This window comes from Rhineura floridana, chromosome 7, assembly GCF_030035675.1.
Source record: "Rhineura floridana isolate rRhiFlo1 chromosome 7, rRhiFlo1.hap2, whole genome shotgun sequence".
Lineage (NCBI taxonomy): Eukaryota > Metazoa > Chordata > Lepidosauria > Squamata > Rhineuridae > Rhineura > Rhineura floridana.
Genome location: NC_084486.1, coordinates 89,081,292 through 89,097,017, shown reverse-complemented (window position 1 = coordinate 89,097,017; position 15,726 = coordinate 89,081,292). Strand labels below are relative to the sequence as shown.

General features: G+C 41.6%; 1 protein-coding gene across 2 annotated transcripts in view; it reads left to right on the top strand.

The window, feature by feature from the left end:
• YEATS2 (YEATS domain containing 2) overlaps nt 1–15,678 on the top strand; it is a 65,693-nt gene extending 50,015 nt beyond the window's left edge. For both annotated transcript variants that reach the window (XM_061636369.1, XM_061636370.1), the window contains exons 29-33: nt 2,016–2,214; nt 9,061–9,287; nt 10,519–10,593; nt 11,105–11,178; nt 12,026–15,678. In XM_061636369.1, coding sequence (XP_061492353.1) covers nt 2,016–2,214; nt 9,061–9,287; nt 10,519–10,593; nt 11,105–11,178; nt 12,026–12,134 — 684 coding nt within the window. In that variant the 3' untranslated portion in view covers nt 12,135–15,678. The remainder of the gene's footprint in view (nt 1–2,015; nt 2,215–9,060; nt 9,288–10,518; nt 10,594–11,104; nt 11,179–12,025) is intronic.
• Nucleotides 15,679–15,726: the final 48 nt, after the last annotated feature.

Genomic DNA, 15,726 nt, shown 5'->3' with positions numbered 1-15,726 from the left:
TAAACAGAGCAGACAGCCTTATCTCTCCAATAGTTAAGTAAACAAAATGCAGTTCCCAGGATCGAAGCAATTAATGGCAATCGTCAAGAAACAGATTCGTCAAAATAAAATAGACCAAAAAGAGAGTAGTCTCAAAACAGTATAATATTTTTCAAAATAAAAATCTGGAATAGAAATCCCTCTTCTGTGTGTATCTTTAGAATGCAAATCCAGGACAGCTTTTTGCAACAAAAACAGAGATAAGCTATTAATTAGTGCGTAGCAGAGAGAAGTTACGGCTCCCCAGTGAGATGTCAAAAACCGATCAATCTGGCAAATCTCTTTTAAACAGCAACAATTTAAGTCAAGTAAAAGAAAAATATAGAAAGAAGGGTGCTTGCCTGTTAGTGCGTTCTCTCTTAGAAGATAAGATGAACGTTCGCTTTAACAGATAGAGCTTGCTGTTGAAAATCCGTCCCACCTTCGTCGGCTGGACCTCGTCCCATAAATTAATGAGATCTGGTCGTCCCAACAAAAATAGGCTTTGAGGTTAATCTCTTCGTTTCTCCCTACCCGGGAGAAGTTTAATCAGTCAAAAAAAAAGAAAAAACTGACTGATATATCTGAATAAGCTTCTTTTGAGGCAGGAGCCCGTCTCAAAAGCAGGCACAGGCTAAGTCACCCTTCCCGGAAGTCTATAAAATACAATTTAAAATACACTTAAATAAGGGGTAAGACAATATTTCAGATATCCTGGTCCCAAGCTGTATAGGGTTTTGTACACCAAAACCAGCACCTTGAACTTAGCCCAGTAGCTAATGGGCAACCAGTTCAATTCTTTCTGCAGTGGGTTGGTGATATCCTGCCCCAATAAGCAGTTGCACCGCTGCGTTTTGCACCAGCTGCAGTTTCCAGTCCAACCTGAAGAGCAGCCCCACATAGAGCACATTACAGTAATGCAGCCTGGAGGTTACCAGTGCATGGACAGCAGCAGTCAGGTTATCCTAATCCAGAAATGGCTGCAGTTGTCTTACCAGCCGAAACTGATAAAATGCACTTAGTCACTGAGGTCACCCGGGCCTTTAGCAACAAAGATGGATCCAGGAGCACCCCCAGACTATGAACCTGCTCTTTCAGAGGAAGTACAACCCCATCCTAAGCAGGCAATTGACCAGTTATCTGAACTTGGGAACCACCAACCCACAGCGTCTCCATCTTGCTAGGATTCAGTTTATTGGTTCTCACCAAGCCCACCACCTAGTCCAGGTCTAGGGCTTGCACGGTGTCTCCCAATTCAGATGTTACAGAGAAATAGAGCTGGGTATCATCAGTGTACTGCTAACACCTCACCCCAAATCTCCTGATGACCGCTCCCAAGCACTTCATGTAGATGTTAAATAGCTTTGGGGACAAGATGACAGGGGGCCAAAGAACAATCACCCAGTGCTATTCCCTGAAAAGAACCCTGGAGATAGGATCAGAACCACTGTAAAACAGTGCCTCCAATACCCATCTCATCAACTCGACTCAGAAGGATTCTATGGTCAATGGTATCAAAAGCCACTGAGAGATCAAGTAAGACTAACAGGATCACACTCCACCTGTCCTTCTCCCGCTAAAGGTCATCCATCAAAGCAACCAAGGCCAATTCAGTTCCATAACCAGGCCCGAACCCAGATTGAAATGGGTTGAGATAATCTGTTTCATCCAACGTATATGCAATTGCTGCACCACAACCTCCTCAATCACCTTCCCTGAAAAGGGAATAGAAGTAATAGAATTACCTCTTCTTGGAATGGCCTAGAAGTATACATAAGAAATCTGCATCAGTTTTGGTTTGGATGAAATGGATTCTTGTCTTCTAAAGCTTTTTGATCCAGTAAATGCATCAACAAAGTGGTTGGTTTTTTTCTGCAGTGGCTATTTTCCTAAGTTAACATCATTAGGAATATTCTGATTTTGTGAATGGTGGATATAAAGCACTTATTGGTTCTAAATTTAGTTCTTGACCTTTCTGGCTTTTCCCCCTATTACAGTGGCAACGAGCACTGACAATAAGGAAAATCCTCCAAGAAATCTTAGAGAAACATCCTAAATTCCACAGCATTGTCCCTTTGAAAACAAAGCAGGTTGTACATTGGTGTCGCTCCCGTGGCTATACACCACCTGACCCAGAAACTCTGAGGAATGAAGATTCCATAGAGGATGTGCTGACACAAATAGACAGTGAGCCAGGTAAGGAGTCAAATTCCAGAACCTCAAAAGGTCTGTGTTTTGGTGGTTGATTTAACACGCACACACACAAGTTCCATCTGTAAACTCCTGATGCCAGTTTAGTTCTATTCTGGATACTTCAGTCTGTGCTTTGGGGATCATGCATATAAAAAAATTGTTCTGATATGAAGCTTGTTTGCTCTTCATTGGGTTTGGCTAGATTCTGGAGAAACTATAAGGTTTTTCAGGCCATCACCATTATAGACACAACAGCCCTAATGGGGGGAAACATAGTAATCCAGGAATGAAATTGTGCCTGATTTTGACAGAACAAATCATAAACATGATCAATGCAATATCCAGATCTTGCATCCACCTTTCGGTGCCAACTTACCTTTCTGTATCAAGGGATGGGGAACCTTTTTCATCCCAAGGGCCACATTTCCTCATGGACAACCTTTAAGGATCACATGGCCAATAATGGGCAGGGCCAAAGGCAAAAGTGGGAAGAGCAAAGAATGTATTCACCTCTGTACATTAGGCTACATTCCAGCCCATGCAGTGGAGGTTTCTGCACATGTTTCTCTCCAAGCAAGCATTATTGCAGTACAAGGACACATTCCAGCTGAACAAAAGCACTCGAGGGGGGTGCAGGACCACGGAAGGGGGAATGTGCCCTGAGGGAAATCCCAAGAGTTGGATAGAGAGGCCTGGAGGGCCACATTTGACTAGGGAGGTTGAGGTTCTCTGTTCCTGCTGCATAGATAGAGTATGCTGTTACTTGTTCACTTTGAAGCTCTTCTAAATGAATTAGGAGACAGCAAAACAGTTTTCTAAAATCCTTGATATAAGGAAAGGTGCTTATTAGAAACAGACCTGCTGCCTTCCCTTACTTTCCCCATCTCTCCCTCTGAATTCTTGGTTCCCTTTGACAGACATAATTCAGAGGCCTTCTATTACTTAAATGACTCCTACTAAAAATTGAGATTTTCTACGCTCTTGCCAGAATGCTGGATGCTTATTTTTTTGGAAAAGGGTGGCTCTTAAGTGGTGGTGAAATTGGGGAGTAAAGAAGGAATGATGCAGCATTTGCAATGCAGAATATGATTTCACTTTTTTAAAAAAATCCAGAACTTGAAGCTGCAGAAATGGAAGTAAACATCAGGTCTGACTGGAAAGCACCTGGCATAATTTTAAAGAAGAGGAGGAAACAAAAAGAGTGGTGGGCTTCGACTTTTTGCTGACCATCCTGGCTATATGTATCTAGAGGATGTTGCAGCATTGTTCTGTAGGAAACATCACATGACTAGAAACTGCAGGCAGGCCTGAAGTGGACTAACACAAAAGGAGGCAGCATGCCTCTGGCCCAGATCTTGTTAAAAGCATGATTTATTCTGATGTGGATTCCTTGAGTGTGTGGTGGGAGAATGAGAGCGGTGCTTTCTTTGCTTGCCTGCTTCATGCATCTACCATGTGTTTGCTTTATGGATAACGTTCCTGTTGGCTACAACGGGGGATGTCTTGCACAGAGTTGCACCTCAAGGTGATCTGCCCTCATAGGCACCCATGTTATTTCGGAGAAGAAATGGTAGAATAAGTTAGGTGATCCATCTTTCCTTCTGTCCTTAACAAGTGGTCAGATGTATAAAGTTTGTTGCTATCCAGAGATCCAGACACTAGGAGACCACCTTCTTGTCAGTTTGAAAATATATCTTCCTCCTTTGGAATATCAGTTTTACAAACCATTTCCCTTGATTAAAATTAAGGCTGAAGACAGGTGTAATTCTGTACCTCTTAATTTGGACCCAGAAAGCAACAGGCAGTCATTGTAAAGTGCTAGTTTTGGCCCTTAAAGTTCTATACAGTTTGGGACCAGGCTGACTGACGGACTGCTTGCACCTGTACTAACCTGCTCCGGCTTACAATTAGCTATGGAGACCCTGCCCTCTCGGCTTGTCAGTAGTGATGTTAGGTTGACAGATACCAAGGGCAAGACCTTTTCAGCAATAACCCTGTAAGAACATAAGAACATAAGAAGAGCCTGCTGGATCAGGCCAGTGGCCCATCTAGTCCAGCATCCTGTTCTCACAGTGGCCAACCAGGTGCCTGGGGGAAGCCCGCAAGCAGGACCCGAGTGCAAGAACACTCTCCCCTCCTGAGGCTTCCGGCAACTGGTTTTCAGAAGCATGCTGCCTCTGACTAGGGTGGCAGAGCACAGCCATCACGGCTAGTAGCCATTGATAGCCCTGTCCTCCATGAATTTGTCTAATCTTCTTTTAAAGCCGTCCAAGCTGGTGGCCATTACTGCATCTTGTGGGAGCAAATTCCATAGTTTAACTATGCGCTGAGTAAAGAAGTACTTCCTTTTGTCTGTCCTGAATCTTCCAACATTCAGCTTCTTTGAATGTCCATGAGTTCTAGTATTATGAGAGAGGGAGAAGAACTTTTCTCTATCCACTTTCTCAATGCCATGCATAATTTTATACACTTCTATCATGTCTCCTCTGACCCGCCTTTTCTCTAAACTAAAAAGCCCCAAATGCTGCAACCTTTCCTCGTAAGGGAGTCGCTCCATCCCCTTGATCATTCTGGTTGCCCTCTTCTGAACCTTTTCCAACTCTAGAATATCCTTTTTGAGATGAGGCGACCAGAACTGTACACAGTATTCCAAATGCGGCCGCACCATAGATTTATACAACGGCATTATGATATCGGCTGTTTTATTTTCAATACCTTTCCTAATTATCGCTAGCATGGAATTTGCCTTTTTCACAGCTGCCGCACACTGGGTCGACATTTTCATCGTGCTGTCCACTACAACCCCGAGGTCTCTCTCCTGGTCGGTCACCGCCAGTTCAGACCCCATGAGCGTATATGTGAAATTAAGATTTTTTGCTCCGATATGCATAATTTTACACTTGTTTATATTGAATTGCATTTGCCATTTTTCTGCCCATTCACTCAGTTTGGAGAGGTCTTTTTGGAGCTCTTCGCAATCCCTTTTTGTTTTAACAACCCTGAACAATTTAGTGTCGTCAGCAAACTTGGCCACTTCACTGCTCACTCCTAATTCTAGGTCATTAATGAACAAGTTGAAAAGTACAGGTCCCAGTACCGATCCTTGAGGGACTCCACTTTCTACAGCCCTCCATTGGGAGAACTGTCCGTTTATTCCTACTCTCTGCTTTCTGCTTCTTAACCAATTTCTTATCCACAAGAGGACCTCTCCTCTTATTCCATGACTGCTAAGCTTCCTCAGAAGCCTTTGGTGAGGTACCTTGTCAAACGCTTTTTGAAAGTCTAAGTACGCTATGTCCACTGGATCACCTCTATCTATATGCTTGTTGACACTCTCAAAGAATTCTAACAGGTTACTGAGACAGGACTTTCCCTTGCAGAAGCCATGCTGGCTCTGCTTCAGCAAGGCTTGTTCTTCTATGTGCTCAGTTAATCTAGCTTTAATAATACTTTCTACTAGTTTTCCAGGGACAGAAGTTAAGCTAACTGGCCTGTAATTTCCGGGATCCCCTCTGGATCCCTTTTTGAAGATCGGCGTTACATTTGCCACTTTCCAGTCCTCAGGCACGGAGGAGGACCCAAGGGACAAGTTACATATTTTAGTTAGCAGATCATCAATTTCACATTTGAGTTCTTTGAGAACTCTCGGGTGGATGCCATCCGGGCCCGGTGATTTGTCAGTTTTTATATTGTCCATTAAGCTTAGAACTTCCTCTCTCGTTACCACTATTTGTCTCAGTTCCTCAGAATCCCTTCCTGCAAATGTTAGTTCAGGTTCAGGGATCTGCCCTATATCTTCCACTGTGAAGACAGATGCAAAGAATTCATTTAGCTTCTCTGCAATCTCCTTATCGTTCTTTAGTACACCTTTGACTCCCTTATCATCCAAGGGTCCAATTGTCTCCCTAGATGGTCTCCTGCTTTGAATGTATTTATAGAATTTTTTGTTGTTGGTTTTTATGTTCTTAGCAATGTGCTCCTCAAATTCTTTTTTAGCATCCCTTATTGTCTTCTTGCATTTCTTTTGCCAGAGTTTGTGTTCTTTTTTATTTTCTTCATTTGGACAAGACTTCCATTTTTTGAAGGAAGACTTTTTGCCTCTAAGAGCTTCCTTGACTTTGCTCGTTAACCATGCTGGCATCTTCTTGGCCCTGGCGGTACCTTTTCTGATCTGCGGTATGCACTCCAGTTGAGCTTCTAATATAGTGTTTTTAAACAACTTCCAAGCATTTTTGAGTGATGTGACCCTCTGGACTTTGTTTTTCAGCTTTCTTTTTACCAATCCCCTCATTTTTGTGAAGTTTCCTCTTTTGAAGTCAAATGTGGCTGTGTTGGATTTTCTTGGCAATTGGCCAGTTACATGTATGTTTAATTTAATAGCACTGTGGTCACTGCTCCCAATCGGTTCAACAACATTTACATCTTGCACCAGGTCCCGGTCCCCACTGAGGATTAAGTCCAGGGTTGCCGTCCCTCTGGTCGGTTCCATGACCAACTGGTCTAGGGAATAGTCATTTAGAATATCTAGAAACTTTGCTTCTTTGTCATGACTGGAACACATATGCAGCCAGTCTATGTCCGGGTAGTTGAAGTCACCCATTACTACCACATTTCCTAGTTTGGATGCTTCCTCAATTTCATATCTCATCTCAAGGTCTCCCTGAGCATTTTGATCAGGGGGACGATAGATCGTTCCCAGTATTAAGTCCCTCCTGGGGCATGGTATCACCACCCACAACGATTCTGTGGAGGAGTCTGCCTCTTTTGGGGTTTCGAGCTTGCTGGATTCAATGCCTTCTTTCACGTATAGAGCGACTCCGCCACCAATACGTCCTTCCGTGTCCTTCCGATATAGTTTATATCCAGGGATAACCGTATCCCACTGGTTTTCTCCATTCCACCAGGTCTCCGTTATGCTCACTATATCAATGCTCTTCTCTAAGACCAAGCACTCCAGTTCTCCCATCTTGGTTCGCAGGCTCCTAGCATTAGCGTACAGGCACTTGTAAGCAGTGTCTCTCTTCAAGTGTCTTTGGCACTTGTGGTTAGGCCTGTGGGAATTTTGCTCTTCTGAATTTATATCCTGTGCCCCTGCTCTCACAATGCCTACTTCTAGGCCTACCCCTTTTAAAATTTCATCATTTCTTTGGTTTTTATCCCAGGGGGGAGGTTTATTCCGAACCGGACCTTTCTCAGCTTCTGTCGGGTTTCCCCCCTCAGTCAGTTTAAAAGCTGCTCTTCCACCTTTTTAATTTTAAGTGCCAGCAGTCTGGTTCCATTCTGGTTCAAGTGGAGCCCGTCCCTTTTGTACAGGCCCGGCTTGTCCCAAAATGTTCCCCAGTGCCTAACAAATCCAAACCTCAGGCATTTCTGCCCACCTGCCAGGAAAAGTGTGTGGCCCCTTCTTAGTCCACTTTTAAGAGAGAACTTAAAATATTTTGTATTTCAACCCAAATTTTAATTTTTGTAATAAATTATTTTATTTATAATGGTGCCTTTTTGCAAAACATCAGGGCAGTGTGCAGCAATATAAAAACAGTTAAAAGCTACACCAACAGTCATTAATATTAATTGGTAATGCTTGGTTTTAAGGGGACATGAAGTGGTTTTAATATGGTTTTGTGTATTACATTTTTACTGGAATTTTTTCAGTATCTTGGGAGGGCAATTGTACCCTTAAATTTGATTTTTTTATATATAAAAAGAACATTTTTATTTATGAAATTAACAGATCAGCAGACATGGTTTAATACTGCCATTGGTACTCATGATACAAACATAGGTGCTTGGGGGGAATTATGTTTCCTGTGGGCTCTGTTCAAACTGGATTTGCTTTCAAGTGTTTTTGGGGGTGCCATTTCTTCCTCTTCCAAGAGGTGGATGAAGGCTGATTTCACAGAAGTTTTTATGGGTGCCTATTGACTAAGGCAGGGATGGGGGACCGATGGCCTTCCAGATGTTGGACTGCAACTCCCGCCATCTCTGACCACTGTCTGTGCTGGCTAGAGCTAATAGGAGCTGGAGTCCAACAACATCTTAGAGGGCCACTTGTTCCCTTTCCCTGGACTGAGCCAAGTACCCCACTCCAGAAACCCTCCAGAGCAGTGTTGCATCTGTTTAGTAAAAGGCTTTTGAAATGCTGATATCCTCCCCCAACCCAACCCAGCCTTTATAGATGGAGCACACATGCACAAACACATGTGTTGCCTTTTTAAAGCGACTTGCTTCTTCCTCACACACAGTTACAACCCATCACATGCATGCATACATGCATAAATACATACCTCTTATGTTTACTATACGTAGTGTGTTCCCTCTCTTCAGCAGTAAAGTAGTCTCTGACTTTAAAAAATAAAGTAATGGATGGTCAAACAGCCCTTTTTCTCCATAGCAAAGACTCCCTCACTTTAAGTTAGATCAAAATTTAAATTTGTTTTGTTAATCAATGGGATAGGTTAACCACAAAACTCTTTTATTTCTATTGGATTTAAGGTTGACTAATGTAGTGGGGATGCAACCTGTAACATTTATCCAACTATTGAAATTGAAATTAGACTAGAGCCATCAGAGCAGATTGAGGCAAATGGCTTTGAAAAATGTTGGTCCATCTGCAGCATCAGTCTCCATTTTCAATCGATTCCCTTTCAGGTATGATGATGGCAACATGAGAGGGCAGGATCTTGTTGGAGACCATGTTCTGGTGTTGGGCCATAGCAATTAGGGGGTTTTCCTCCTTGCAGTCAGTGTGAAACCCAAATGTCTTTTAGTTTCACCCATCTGTCACTAAATATAGATCTGTTTGTGAATCCTTTTTCTGTCTCCTGTCTTCCTGATTTCTTCTTGGAAAAGAATGCTCATCGTCTTACACCACTGGGGAAGAGTTATGTCGAAAGCTTGAAGAGTTGGACCGGTTCCTCAAGCAAGAGCCCGACAATGATGAGGAAGTAGACATTCTCAACATTGGTGAGCCTCTGAAAATAAACATTAAAAAGGAACCAGAAGAGAAGCAAGAAGAAGCAAAATTCTACTTGGCACCCCAGCCTTCATCAGAATTTGTGCGCGAGACAGTACAGCAGGTAGAGAGCAAATGTTCTTCATAGTTAAATGAAAATTATTCACTGCCTTTTGCTCTTTGCCATATAATATATTTGTCATGTGATAGCCAAAGTCATTTGTTTGCTATGTTGCTCTTTCTATAGAGATCTGAGAAGTGAGCAGCTTACCCCACTCTTGTCATATTTTCTAGGGCATTCAATTTTTATGTGGCTTTTCTTCTTGCAGACCAAGAGAAGCTGGTAACAGCAAAGTCTGCAAAAGTTTTAATGGCTGCCATTAAAACAAGATCCATTATGGCACCTTGAGTTTCATTCTGATACAGCTTTTGTTCATTTTTGTTCATTTGAGAGTTTTACCTGTTAGTTGTTTTATGTTGACACATTTTGTATACTAATTTTATCAGTTTGCCTCTGTTTCAGAATTTCACCTGGGCAATTTTTCAAGTTGTTTATCTAGTTTCTGCTTTTTTCTATATATTCCAATTGCAATGGCTTGTGGCTAATGGAAATAAATGACTGACTATTTGTCATGTGATACCTGTAAGCTTTGTTGGCTTTCTCTTTACGAGGCCGGTTGGAGCTTGCTTGTATTATTTATTTATTGCACTTGTATACCTCCCCATAGCCGAAGCTCTCTGGGCGGTTTACAGCAATCAAAAACATTAAAACAAATATACAATTTAAAACACATATTTTAAAAACAATTTAAAACACAATTTTAAAATTTAAAACAATTTAAAACACATGCTAAAATGCCTGGGAGTAGTCTTGTAGTAGTCCTTGTAGTCCTGGAGTGCCTCTTTTAAGGATTACCCCCACACACATGCAACCCAAAATTTGCTTACATTGGCTTTCCCCTATCCGGTGCCCTCCCAGTGTTTGTCTGCTTTGGTGGCTGGGCTGATGGGAGTTGTCCAAAACATCAGGAAGAGGCACCAAGTTGGGAAAGACCTGACTTACACTAATAAAAAGCAAGTTGTCAGTCCTGGGAAGAAAGGACCTGATGCAGAGACAGAGGCCTTATGCCATAGCAGAAAGGTAATAGGACCCAAGACAGAACTAACTTACGGATCTGAATGTTGTCATGTGATGTGCCCTACCACACTTCTTTCTTCCCCATGCTAGCAGGCAGTTCTGTTGAACTGCCTTCAGAATCCAAGTTTAACAGAATGTTTTTGTTTGTCCCCTTTGTCCATTTGTTTGTTTTAGTAGTCGAGAGATGTAACCTTTTGTTCACCCTCTTATTTTATAGATAGGAATTTCCTTTCAGCCTGTAGAGCTGCACAAGAATATCTATGCATCAGTAATAGAAGATATGATTTTAAAGGTAAGCTGTGACAAAATCCTCTCTCATTCAGCAACATAAACCCAGAATAATCTTAAGTCATAGATAGTTAAGTGAAATGCAGAAAAATTAAGTTGTGGCTTATATGTGGCTGCATGTCCTAATTTTTACTTATATAGAGATGATTATACTCTCTTCTGAAATTATGGAACATTTTGAATGTGCAGGTTTTTGACAAGTTAAATAAATGAAGCATAATATTGTTCATGATAAATAAGTTTGTGCATAGTGATGTGAAATACTTATGTTATGTTATGTTATGTTATGTTATGTTATGTTATACCCCGCCTTTCGGCCAAACAGCCCTCAAGGCAGCTTACAGAAAAAGTAAACGCAAATATAAAAATACATCAATAAAGCAATACATTGTACAAAAACGTATTATTGCATGACAATAGGCTTAGGCTACTTCATATAAAACATGGGGTTATGATAATTAAAAGCATTCCTTAGTTGTTCACATTCTCTCTTCTTGAAATTTCCTTTATAACAGGCCACAGAACAACTGGCAAGTGATATACTAAGAGAAGCATTGGCAGTTGGCTGCCAAGCAGCACCTCGCAACAGGTATGCTTGCTTAGTTTTCACTTATAACTCGTATACCTCACTTATAACTTGTAACTCATGTGGCATGCATTCATGAGACAGGATCTATATTTTCTCTGGGGACTATAAATTAAAAATGGTTCAGGGCTATTAGACACTAGAGGTCTACAGATTACTAATGAACTCTGATGAGACATGATTCCATGTCTTCTAATTATTACTCTGTGTACCAAAAAATCCACTAACTTCCCAGATTTCTCAATTTTCTGTAGGCAACATCAGTTATCTATCAGGGAAGATTAAAAACAGCTTCAAAATGAACCAGATATTCGTTTTCCAGTGTCTGGAGTCTCCAGAGAGAAATCTAGAGTAACACACACACAAAGGAAGACACAAAAATGGCCTCAAAATGAACCAAGAATTCTCCATTTCTTGGGCCATTCTGAAGCTGATTTTGGATCTTCCCTTTTTATATGACTTTAAATTTCTCTCTAGCACTTTTCAGTCATAGCTCTGATTTTACTCATTGGCTAAAAACATGAAAGGCCAGAGCAGGATTGTATCTGCCAAAGCAATGGCTTTGAAAGGTGCCTGCACATTTTGCTTCGTAACTTTTGTTCTAAAGGGGCTACAGAATTTCTGTTTTAAAAATGAAAGCTCAGAGTCTGAGCCCAATACCCCCTGTATCCTCTTCTTAGCACCCCTGGTAATACAGAAAACAAATTCTATCATACAAATCAATACCAGATTTATATCTGCAGTTTTTATTTGCATAATTAATCCCTTGTGGATATTGTTATTGTTTGCTTAACCAAGTGCTACACAGATGCTTGACAATTTACATTCCACTGACATATTTTCTCTTTAGGATTCCAAGAGAGATCACAGTAATGAACATTCACCAAGCCATATGTAACATTCCCTTTCTGGACTTCCTTACAAATAAGCATATGGGAATATTGAGTGATGAACAGTGAACTCTGTTGGAAAGCAACATGAATGCCAGACCTTGGCACAATTCCATTGTGTTCAAATATATATTTTTAGTGTTTGGGCTTCTTTGTATACTACAAATTAATGTTTCAAATTAAAAAAAAATTGAGAAGCTTCAAAACAATTACTGTTTTTTCAGGAAAGCATACTTTATTTTTTAAATTGGTTCCAAATTCAGCTGCCTGATTTCATTGGCAGTTGCTCCTAGGTCACCTTGCTTTGGAAGTTATGATAGTACATTAAAGCATATCTGAGACACGCTTTCACATCAAAGTGATTAATTGCACAGGCCTCAGTACGTATAACCAAAAAATAAATGCAAGCTTCCCTAACTCTCCTCAGAGACTAGCTGCTTCTGACATTGAGATGAAATGCATAGTCATAAGCAATGTGCTGGTTCAGATGTAATGCTAAACCATAGTTTAGCCTTCCTCCCCCCCAAAAAAACAGCACCTTGCACTCCCCTCTTCTCTTCCAGCATGCCCAAGATGAAGAGTTTAGAAGCTTTTGCTTCCATTTTAGATTAACCACAGGGTACTATGTTACCCAAACCCAGACAAACTGTGGCTAATCTTAACTATGGTTAATGGAAACAATCCAAATTCAAACTATAGTTCATGAAGCTGGCTTGTTTTCACTAACCATATTTAACCAGGGCTGGCACCAGAGGGCAGCCAGGGTGATCCCTGGCCAAGGGCCCCTGCGGACCCCTGAAGGGCTTCTTTAAGGTGGGAGGGTGACGTTCCCATTCCGTGATCCACAGCAGCATCAGGTCCTGCAACCCAAACCTGCTGTGGATCACGGAGAAGGAGGTTCCAGGCATCCCCCAAATACAGACAGCACGGGCTTCAATAAGCCCACGTGCATGCCCCATCTACCTCTCCCATCAGTGTGAATGCCAATGTGTACATGCCTACCGTCACCCAGGATGGTGGTGGGGGCTTCCCTAAGGGACTGATGCCCCCGCCGCCATCTTGGGTGATGGCAGGCATGCGTGCTATGCATGCATGTCATTCATGACACTAGAGGTAGGTGGGGCATGTGGGCGGACTTATTAGCCCTGGGTATGGGGAGGTTATTGGGCTATGGCATCATGGGCCTGGGGCAGGCTGGTGCCTGCTCAGTATTTAACAATAGCCTTTGTTTAGGGTTTGGTTAAACTGTGGTTAATCTAAAATGGAAGGATAAGCTTCTGTTGTCTTTGTGGCTGCACCAAAGGAGGGGAAGCATGCAAGCCTCATGGGAGACACATTCTTAGAACATTATACCATGATTTAGCATTGCATACAGATAGAGCCAGTGAGCGACTTAAGACAGGTATAAAGAGAGGCAGCAAACAATCCAGTTATGGTGCAAGATGACAAACCAAACATAGTAAATGGAAGTCTGGAATAGGTTGGAAGCTTGTCCAAGTTGACAATCAGAAATTAGTCATAAGGAAGTTGTTGCATCCCCTCATATCACTTGCCTAGTCATGCTGCAAGAAATAATGTTCTGCTCCTCCCCCCCCATGGGCCACCACAGGATCTTTTAACTGACAAGCAAAAATACCAAGTAAAGTTAGAGCATAGTGAACTTTCTCTTATTTTATTTTTTGCTCAATTTGTTCAAATTTTATTTGGTTTTAAAATCTTAAATTATGAACAGCCATCACAAATTTTCATTTGAATTCCTATTAATAATAGGAATTGTTTAGCCCAGATTAAAGTAGGAAATTGAAATATAATACTTTTGCTGGGAGAATATTTTATTCATTATTTGTCAGTTTTCATATGTGTGGCTCCCAGTATATTTAGGGAATTAGGAAGAACTGTTTTAAAAATAATTTTTTTAAAAAAATCAGTCCATTTGGTGACCCAGATACTGTCTACGTAAGCTCCATCCTCTTGTGATTTTCCCTGAAAACTGGTGCTATGCCATGCTCAAAATTTCCCCTGCATTTTGTCTAGCATTCTCAGTGACCAAATTATCAAAGGGGAGAGACATTTTAGTTAAATTCTGCTGGGGATGCGTGTGTGCAGAGTTTTTGTTTTGATTAGCTTGCTTTGAAGTGGCTTGGAGTGTTTCATTCTACAAGTCATCACTCTAATGTTGCATTCTGCAGCCTTCCTGGGTTCCTGCACTTCCTGAAAACCACATAATATCCTCAACTGGGCTTTTGTATAAGGGAGGAGTGGGGAACCTGCAGCCTCAAGGCAATTATGGCCACCCAGGGGGTCCAATTTGGCTCACAAGGCCATTTTCCCAAACCACTCTCATCTACCCCCATCTGCTAACATCACTAGGAAAGGGTTTAATCCTGCATTGGCTGGGTGATCCTGTTCCCAGTACAGAACAAGACCTTGTAACCAAGGCAGCAGGATTTCATCCCTGTTCATCAGCTGAGCAGGAACTAAAGCCCTGTGCAAAAGCACCCTTTGAAGCAGCTTGCATACACGACCCACCTCAAACAGGCTTTTGCAAAGGCTTTAAGACAGCTCTTGCATTCCTGTTTGCTCAAATGAGAGAGTGGGGGCTACCTTAAAGCCTTTTGCAAGTTCCCCCCTTTGAGTTCCAAATCATGGAGACTTAAAAGGGAACTTCAAGGGGCTTTGACAGGTAAGCGACTCTACCCACCTGTCAAATGTGGCCCATGAAGCAGATAAAGATCTGGCCTGTGGAACCAAAAAGGTTCCTCACCCCTGCTATAAGGGCAGAAGGCAAGGATGCTGCCTACCATGTTGCCTGAACACTTCAATTTTTTTAAAATAAAAAATGTCTTGTTTTTTGTGAAATCAGTGCAGCAAGCTTTTAAAAATAAAAAAGGTAAAATGAAGGGGGCTTCTCTTGAAAATAAAATCAGTGTGCGCACTGATTTCAGATGCTCAGTAGCTACACACACATCCCTGCATCCCACAGTTTAATTAAAACTCAGGAAGACATTGTGAGATAACTCCTCCCATGGGGCTGTTTTGAGATCTGGAAGTGCCGGCAGTTGGGGAAGCTGCAGAGCTTTGGAGAAATGCTTAATGGGAAGAAAAAATACGCACACCAACCCCAGACACTTTGAATGATAAAATATGCTAACAAAAAAACACAGCAAAAATATTAAGAAATTCTAAAGCGCCTTGAAAAAGAGGCAGATGAAGAAAACTTGAGAAATAGGACAGGTTTTGGCACAGTACTACTGAAAACAATCTACCAAAGAGAGGCTGTTATCTGGAGGTAGCAAAGGAGCCATTTCTCCATTGGAATTTAGCATGCTTCAAGTTTGACTTTTTTTTAACTTGGGCAAACTTTTCTTTCATTGGGATATTAAAACGTTGCCCAGCAGTTACTCTAGACTGGTTTCTCTAACAAGTCTTTTCAGTGAAGCTGAAGTAATAAGCTGCTTACACGTACACAGATGGCTTTTGCTGAACCAAAGTAAACCAAATGAGTTGAAGGCTACTATTGTCCATGCTGATCCTTGGCTTACATTCTTTGCATTGCCTGTATTATAATGTACAATTTTGTAATATACATTTACAATAAATTTTCTTTATTAAACGTGATGGGGCTGGGCTTTTCTGCTCTAAACCTATGTCGCTTTCCTCT